The sequence below is a fragment of the Durio zibethinus genome, chromosome 3 (genome assembly GCF_047325235.1).
Source record: "Durio zibethinus cultivar Kanyao isolate XHJ-2024 chromosome 3, ASM4732523v1, whole genome shotgun sequence".
Taxonomy (NCBI): domain Eukaryota; kingdom Viridiplantae; phylum Streptophyta; class Magnoliopsida; order Malvales; family Malvaceae; genus Durio; species Durio zibethinus.
This window is the reverse complement of record NC_143164.1, coordinates 36,699,100-36,708,387: the sequence shown is the minus strand read 5'-3', so window position 1 is coordinate 36,708,387 and position 9,288 is coordinate 36,699,100. Positions and strand designations below refer to the sequence as shown.

General features: G+C 30.7%; 1 protein-coding gene across 1 annotated transcript; it reads right to left on the bottom strand.

The window, feature by feature from the left end:
* Positions 1-4,428: 4,428 nt before the first annotated feature.
* LOC111283866 (uncharacterized) lies at positions 4,429-7,883 on the bottom strand. The gene is made up of 5 exons (XM_022872506.2): positions 7,819-7,883; positions 7,425-7,724; positions 5,230-6,362; positions 4,996-5,068; positions 4,429-4,837 (listed from the first exon to the last, which is right to left on the bottom strand). Exons 1-5 carry the CDS (start codon positions 7,819-7,821, stop codon positions 4,682-4,684), a joined length of 1,665 nt encoding a protein of 554 aa, XP_022728241.2. The 5' UTR covers positions 7,822-7,883; the 3' UTR covers positions 4,429-4,681.
* Positions 7,884-9,288: the final 1,405 nt, after the last annotated feature.

The window sequence follows — 9,288 nt, the reverse complement described above, 5'->3', positions numbered from 1 at the left end:
TTCACTTCTTTATTTAACCTAGAAACATGAATTAAACGTTTCATAACTTAAATAATAAATATTATTTAAGGCATTTCTTTGTAAAAACATCATTAATTACAATATAAATTTTTTTTTTAGTTTTAAAAAATTTATAATTGAGTTCAATCACTTTTAAATATGTTTTTTTAAAAGAGTAATGGTTATTTGATAATTTTTTATTTAAGTTAAATTTGGAATAAGGCAATTTTTTTCTTGAAATCTTAAAATATCATAAAAAGAAGTAAATTTATAATTTTAAAATTTTGAATACTGTTGAGAATTTATTATTTTATCTCGTAATCGAATTATCTTGAATCAAATATTAAAATCAAATACCCACCAATAATATTTCAAAAAAAATATTTGTAAACTTTCTCAAACTAAATGCTCCTTAAGGAATATGGGCACCGTGAAATTAGCATTTTGTATCTGATGGACTACAATATTGTAAAAACCATTTTCTAACAGAGATGAAAAAATGGCCCAGGAGTTATACATTCATCAGATACCTCTCCTAACAGTATCTTCAGCTCTTTGCCTTTGGCATCTCTAGAGAAAGATCCAATCCTCAAGTCTATTTACATAAATCCTATTTCTCCAACTGATTTGGTAACTGGCTCTGCACGGGTCCTTAGCTGTGGCAGAGTTGATTAAGTTATTTGTTTATTGAGTCAAGCTGAGTCAAGTTATTACTTTATTGCTTTAGGTTAGGATAAAATAAATGGGGTTATTATCTTGTTATCAGATTTCCATGATTTGACTAACTCACAACTAGGTATTGGCTAACAAATTAAAATTACTACATCAAGTAAAAAATTCCACTTTTCCAGTCTACTTTTGCAATTATCCAATATTATTTTTTGCCATGATTGTCTGCATCAGCATTTTGATTAACATAGTTAACTATGCAAAAAACTTATTCAAATGGATCGGACTCAGAATGGAATCGTCTGGTCAATGATGCAAAATATTTGTTCGAATAAAAATTGAGGTATCTAATTATGGTTTTTTTTCTTTAGGTAATAAATCATAAACAGTGATGTATTTCATGGCGATGTTGCTTCTCTAATTAAAGTTTCTTAAATTTATAGTTTATAATGGCATGTTACATAACTGCTGATACCTGTAAACAAAGCAGGCTCATAGAGAGGCACTTGTTTTATATGTATAATGCTAATGTATGGGTCATTTCAAAACTAATGGAAGCCATTTATTGATCATTTGTAACATTAATTCACAGAGCTCAAACAAAGGATGTTTCTTCTTACTGCAGATATTGTTGTTAAAATAGAAGCAAAAACAAGTGGATAGCATGCCCTCTCATCTTCCGGAACATTTAGCTAACGTGGTCAGGTGTATTTGCCAACGGTGGTGTATTCATGGATGTAGGATCTGGCTTCAGACTCCGATGTGCCAAACTTAAACGTACTATATTTCCTGTTATTGGCAGTCCAAAGACAATCATATCATCACAAAGGCAAGATTAAATGTTCTAATAAAAAATACCCATGAAATCCTTTCAAATTTCAATCCATGCAGCAGTAGTTTTACTTGATTAAGTGGTTTAACAGGGGAAACTGTATTATAACTTATCAAAGCCTATATGCTGGTTATTCTAGAACCTGATTTTGTGATTGGTAGTTTGAAAACAAAATTAAAGAATAAAATAAATTGGACATATTTGATCATATTTCAGCTATACAAATGCACATAAAAAATAATCAGAATGCTGTATCGAATCAAATAATTAAAACAATATAGTTAAAAACGTTGAAGTTGAATTCAGTTGTTCATACAACTATTTTTTTTAATAAATTTAAAATTTAAATCTTAATACTTGCTATTTTATCAGTTATATAGTGACCTTTAAAAATAAATGAGAAGATGTAAAGAATTGCACCTTGGATAGCTGAAAACTCAAGGATTCTTGCTGCTACTGAATGCAGACACCAAGTCATTGATATGGTTAAATATGCTAGTAGCAAAGTATAGACAGCATAATTTATGCCACTTCTCGTTAACAATGGATTTGTAATTGTAGTTTACCACTGCCTGTAACATGCATTGCAAAACTTAACCATTTATACAAGGAAGAAAATTAAGAGTACTGTTCCACTATTATTCCTCTTTGTCAATAATCGTTGTGTGAATTGAAATAGCCGAAACTGAAAATTTCAGCTTCGAAATGTCAAAGTCTAGCTACAAATTTTGTAACCAAAAAAATTGAGCCAATTACTTGTTTATCTCCGTTTATTAAGTATAGCTTTCTTAACTTGTACTTGCAAGGGTTTTTTTCCATTCACTAATTTTTGGTAATTAAAGCTATTGAGGATTAAACCATAATTACTAAACCAAAAATTTACCATTGTTGATAGTGATTTTGGTGTTAGCTACAGGAGAGCGGTGTAGAAGCAATGTAAAGGGAAGTTAAAACCTGCAGTAAAAAAGTATGGTCAAAGGACGTCAAAGTTGATTTTCTGGGATGCGTTTTGACGCTCTAGTAGTGAAAGTGTTTAATTGTTTAATAAGACAGATGGTAAATAGTGAATATTGAAGAAGCTTCAAACAAAAAGGGATACTTTGTTTAGACTGTACCTGGACCTTCTTTTACATTATATATTAAAGCAAGAAAGATGACATAATTAAGATAATTAATAATTGATGATAAATTTAAATGGAATTCGAAAAGTGATTAAATAGGTGTTTGTGAGCTATATTTAATGATTTCAATTAAATGTAAATTGTATTAAAAAATTTTATAAATTTGAGGTTCGTTAATTTTATTTTGATATGATATTTCGATAGAACATTAATAGAGATAATTTAACAAGTTCTTCTTTAATGAAGGACGAGACCATTATGTGATGAGTAAGATTGATATCAATCTTCACTTGTATTGACGTAATAATATTAACAATTATAAGAGTTAATCTTATTGATTAAATAAATAAGTACAACAAACATATATATATATATATATATATATATATATAGCTGTCGACCACCAACATTATCAATGTGACAAGAAGGAATACCAATTAAACAATAAAGCATAATTGTGATCTCTTGCGATATTCATAACCTCAACCATCAATTTGATGCAATGGCACGTTTGGCACGGTTGGGACGATTTTCTTCTCTGAAGTCTTCCCTTGTTGTGTTCGAAACTTGACCTTGAGTTTGGTTTGCTGTTTCCTCGAAAATAGTCTGTCAGCTTTCCTGATGACTAGAGTGAATATTGGAAGGTTAATCTTTGCCAACAAAATTTTGTTCTATTTTAGACGGACTTTTGGTTATTAAAAAGTTTCTACCAAAGAAAAAAACATGACGAATTGATTTCTATGAAACTACATATATTTTCTACAAGGATCTTAGCTACACAGTCAAATCACTCCAGGGATTTTGCTCCATTCCCATTTTATACTCGTCTTCTTGTTTGATGACCAATGTAAGTATGTAAGCCTTACAGTATAAAAAAGGCAAATTCATGCTGAAAATGTGACACTTCAAACTCTAAAAGGAAAAACACTTGAATAATTTTTCATTGAAGATAGCGTCAGAGAAATTTCTTTGAGCAACAGAGCAATCTCAACGCGATATCGTTTTCTTTAGATGCATATGCCCAGATGATGTTTTGCTTCATTCATCTTAACTACACAACTTTTGTTTTCACCATCTTCTCTTAACCAGCTGCAGTTTTTTTTTTTTTTTTTTAATTGATTTATGGGATCTAAAAGCAGTTTTACAATAGCCAGATTTGAATTCGATTAGACAATGTATGATTTGTAAACAGATTTTTTAACAAGATATGAATATATAATCAAATATTTAATATAATTTTATGAATTCTAATCAATTGAAAAGATCTTTTGATAAATCCAAAAATTGTTTCGATTTTATTAGTAACAAAGATTCAGAGTATTACAATTTGATCAAAGAGAGTAATATTTGCATTAATCTCTTGGTAACTTTTAACCATGTTGCTCATGTCTTGAACTTGACCTTAGGTTATTTTTATCGATCCAGGATCCCCCTGATCAGATTCGAACCGGCAAGAAAATCTATGCAAGATGCTGACGTTATAGCACTTTAGAAAACTGGCCTTAATTTTTTTGAAAAAAGTTAAAATTATGTCGGATTGAGTTTCAAACAAACTCACCCTAACCCATCCTAATATATAAAATATTTTTATTATTTATTTAATTTTATATTTATATTTAAAAATAATATTTTATATTAAAAAATATTTTATTAATTTTTTATCAATTCGAATTAATTACGGTTTTATGTATATATAAGTTGATTATAAAAATAATATTTTAATATTAAATGAAATCAAATTGAATATATATTATATAAAATCAGGCCAAGTTTGATGCAGAGTAAATCTCTATCATAAACACCAAATCAAGTGAAAATGGGTCACTAAAAGATTCTATAATCCAGATTTATCCATTTGTCAAAAAAATTACAACAATGCAGCAACATAGGCAAAAAAGGAGCAAAAAAACATTATCCGGTTATAGAACAGTAACTTCTACATTTCACATATCAGGCACCCTGCTACGCACCTGTTTTGCAAGCGATAATTGCAGCAAGATAAACATATTTACAACTAAAAACATTCCCTTTTACCTCCAGATGTAATCAGTACCTCCGATTACTTTTTTGGGGCCTCTTTGGAAATAATCTTCTTCCATTTATCCTTAAGGTCAACTGGAGTACGAGTTGTGTCGAAAACTTGATGACCAAATTCCAAAATTTTCCTCCACGGGATGTTTTTGTTCATTGTATTCGAAAATTTTTGCACTCCCTCCTGCAGTACAAAAATATGACAGTCAAGAAAAGATATTGATGGAACAAAGAAAAATAATTATTGAAATCGAGCTAACTTGCCCGTCCCATTCAGTGTAGCCCCGACACAGGCATGCCCAGACACTACAGACGGAAAAATCCAGCAAAAGCATCTCATACCTTCAGTATAGCTTCCTCTTCAGCTGTCCAGTGTAACCTCCTACGCTTTTCAGTACCCAGTATCGGGATCATGCTGCAATTTAGATGAAAAAAAAGGGTAATTTCAATATAATAGTAGTCTACAAATAACCACAGGACTAACTATGATCTGGTGACAAAACATACCATGGCCAACATGGATCCTTTTATGAATATTACCTTCCTTAACTACAATGTAAGAGCATAGTAACTTACTTTCGCTTGGTTAATTGCTGGCATTGGACAGAGTTTTTTGCTGTTGTAGCTTTTCCTTGTTGGTTCGTCTTCTTATCCTCTGCACTGGTAATTGGTTGAAAGGATGGATTCTTTGGTGAATCAACTTTCTGAGGTTGTGCCCTCTGAGCTGTTCGTTTGACACGCTTTTGATGCACTACAAGTGTCCCAGTATCCAAATCAGGTGATACAAACTCAAAACTTTCAATTGCAGGCACCTTGGATGTAGCATCTCTGGTTATTAGTGTTATAGTAGTTCCTACTGCATTTGGGAGAACTGGCTCTTCCTTCCCCCTTTTCCCCTGGTTCCCTTCCAATGCACCTTCAACGTCAGAAGTTTCTTTAGTTGATAAATTAAGCGTATCTTTCACAATTTCTAAATGGCTTGGATTGGATGGTTGTATTTGCCATTGATCCTCATCAATTTCATCATCTTCATTATCGGAAGAATTTTCTATATCCTCCTCTGCCATTCTTTCTCCATCCTCAATATTATCAAACCTGTGAGTTTTACATATACTTTCCTCATCAAATTTTTCCTTGCTTATGGACTCAACACCTGGTTTTTCCTTCTGATTATGATGTGATGTCTCATTATCATCATCATTCAGGCCATTTTCACAATCACCAGAATTTATTTCCCCTGCCACTGTTAATATACTTGCTGCTTTCATGTTTTCTGTTTCATCTTCCTGCTTCTCTTCATTACCACCATCTCTTTTCAAACATATAAAGCTTAACATTTCTTTCTTTGCCAACATAGCTTTCCTTCTCAACTCTTTTGTCCTTGCTAGTTCTCTCTTGTACCAACAATAAGGGCAGTAGAATTTACCTATTTCATCAAATATAGGTTCACAATTCATGCACTCCTTGTGCATAGCAACCGGGCAGCCATTTTCGCTGCAAACCAAAACCTGACCACTTCCTCCATTACAGCTAATACAAAACTCTCCTTCTAACCAATCTACAACAGTACAGTTTCCGCCAGGCCCAGCAGCATGGTTTCCTCCAGCATGTCTATCCACCTCCTCAACAGAACCCAGAACCACAACATTATCATAATCACCATTACCATCAGTGGGACCACCACCACCACCATGCTCCTCCTCTTCCTCCTGTTTTGCTTGGCAAAACGCATGACAGAATTTCACAAGATGGCATCAAGACTGAACCACACGGAATGCATAACTAGGTTCCAGAAAAATAGCAGCCACTGATTCACTTACCAAAAAATTACTTTTAAGTTAAACATCCATATATAAGACACTGATTAATTGGTCTGAAATTGGTGACAGTTAACTGCTAATCAACCTTTTCAAGTTGCTAAAAGCTATAACTCGACATTTTATGGATGGTAACTGTGCAGTTTATGACGAGGAGTGCTCCAAAGAACATAGAAAATAACACAGCAAGGAAGAATGCGGACAGAAGAATGCATCCATTTTAATGGAGAACCCTTGCATTTTACAGTTAAACAAAAATCTTTTGAAACCTAAGTGGTGCATTGGAAATAAATAGCATTCTTCCACAGACTGCATCTTAGACGAAAATGCAAAACATGTTGTAATCATGCGAGTGGACAGAAAGACTAATTTACTTTGTTTTGCTTTTTTTGTACGCAATTATTCGTGAAATCATTGAGATTTCTGAACCTCATAATGTTTTAACAGTTTTGATTATGAATACTCTTAAGGCATAATACAAACAGCCAAACCAGAAAAGGTGTATAGCCTGTTGTATGCAATTGGGAAGACCGTGCTAAGCCTTGTCAAACTTTTATCAGTTGCTATTTACAAATGCAAACTTTGAAGATGAAATGGCGCTGCAGTGGAGGGTATTAGTTTCTTAAGGCTGCTGCTATTTGGAGAAGGAAACAAATTCAAAAAGACTTCCTCGCAAAGAACTATATAATTTCAGGAAGTGAAACTGAATCTTGATTATGTTGTTTCACCCTTATTCCCCATATGATATTTGTTGTTATGGAATGAATCCCCAAGAATTTAAGCATCTGAGGTCTTTTGAGTTGCCAACTTATAATTGTTCCATTATTTCTAGAATTTTGATGGAGATTGCTAGCAATTCACAAGCAATTGTTCAATTAAATTTAAATTCGTTCGAGAAAAATCAAAAGCATCAAAAGGACAAAAAAGTAATATTAGCAGTAGTTCGAGACTAACCGCCTTGGCAAACTCAATCCTAAGCCGATTCCCCGCTACGGAGAAACCTTGGAGCGCTTTCATGGCGGAAACAGCTTCTTCTTCGTTCTTGAAATTGATAAAAGCGTAGCTTCGACCTGGCTGGAAAGCTACGCTCTCTAGTTCCCCGTATTGCAAGAAGTGGTTTGTGAGGTCCGGCTCTAGTATACTATGCGATAGATTCCCCACCCAAAGGTGTCTCGACGGCAACGCATTGCTCCGCCCCGAACTTCCCGGTGGCGGGTGGTCCCGTCGCGATCTGACCCCGCCTCTGTTGCCGGTCTGAAAACAATGGATTGAAATAATAAAAAGATGAGAGATGATTTAAGTGAAAATAAGAGAAGGGAGATGAGATTGGTGTTGAAAGTGAACCGACCATGGTGAATTTTTTTAGAAGAATTTAGAGTTTTTTTTTTTTTTTTAAATCGATTAAGCGTTTGAAAATCCTGCGTGACTCGTCAATATATATAGTGGCACCGTGAGAGAAAAACGTGAGAGAAAAATCTTATTGTTTATTCATGGTTTGTATCCTAATAAATTTTTATATTTTGATTTATATTTGAATAAATCTAAAAAATTAATTTATGTATAAATTTATTTAGAAAAAATTTAAAATTTTGATAAAAATATGAATTAAAAATTAAATTTTATTTAAATATAAATTAAAAGTTGAGTATTTATTTAAGTATAAATTAAAAATTTTATTTTAATGAAATAAAAATATAAAAATTTACTTCTCTGTTTCATTTTGTTTGTTTATTTTTTTTAAAATGATTTAAAATTATGTTTTATTTTTTTGAATATTTAAAATTTTTATTTTTTATATTTTAAAATTATTTTATGATTTATTATTTTTCAATATAAAAAATTATGAAATTTTAATTATAAAAATTTTAAAATTTAATATCAAATTAAATTTTTTTAAAATTTTCTTAAAAATCAATAATATTCAAACAATTTGAACCCAAAGAGAATTTAAATAAAATAATAAAATTCGTAAATTTTTTATTATTTTATTTTTTTAGGGAATGAGATTTGAAAGAAAATAATCCCATATTTGTTTTTTTAATATGATACTTATATTTTAAAAATGTATAATATAATATTTTCGAGTGTAAATATATTATTGGATTAACCATTTTTTTAAGAAATATTGGGACTAACATTTAAATTGAGACATAATTATTGTCAGATGAAATGATGACGCATTATTTTTTTTAATCATATTATAAAAATACAATTTTATTTTTTATTTTTTTCTTTCTTTTCAATAAAATCAATCTGCTAGGATATGCTGTTTTCATAGTAAACATGCCAAGTGCAACGGACAGCAGATAAACAAGTGCCAAACCTATAACTTTTGCAGGAAAAAGGGGACAAAAATTGAAAAAAAAAAATCAAACTTGCCCATGAAATATCTCACGAGGGTTTCTGTGAATTTCTTCAAAATTTGACACACGACAGTCCTAACCACTAAATTTCAGTGTAAAGCTAACATCTATTCGATAATATTTTATTAGAAATATAAATGAACAAAATTTTTTTTTTGTTCATTTATATATATTAAGCTTAATAAATAATTTTTAATAATATTTTTATATTTATTTTTTAAACGAATTAAACATGAAGAGAAATATGTTTGGCTTATTTATGTTAATAAAAAAATCAATTAAAATTTATTTATAATAATAATAAATTATATTTTTATTTTTTATCTTAATTTTATTTTAAGATTTATTTATTTCATTTGGATTCATTTATATTTATTTACTATTTATTTGTTTAAATTTATTTAGTTATAGTTTAATTATTGTTCACGAACATATTTATTTATATATATTTATGA

What these genes read in the sequence shown, in the direction of transcription:
- LOC111283866 (XM_022872506.2), bottom strand. An exon ending in CAGCAATTAACCAAGCGAAA is followed by an intron (nt 5,069 to 5,229) that starts GTAAGTTACTAT and finishes TCTAAATTGCAG; the next exon opens with CATGATCCCGATACTGGGTA. An exon ending in AAGAGGAAGCTATACTGAAG is followed by an intron (nt 4,838 to 4,995) that starts GTATGAGATGCT and finishes TTTGTACTGCAG; the next exon opens with GAGGGAGTGCAAAAATTTTC.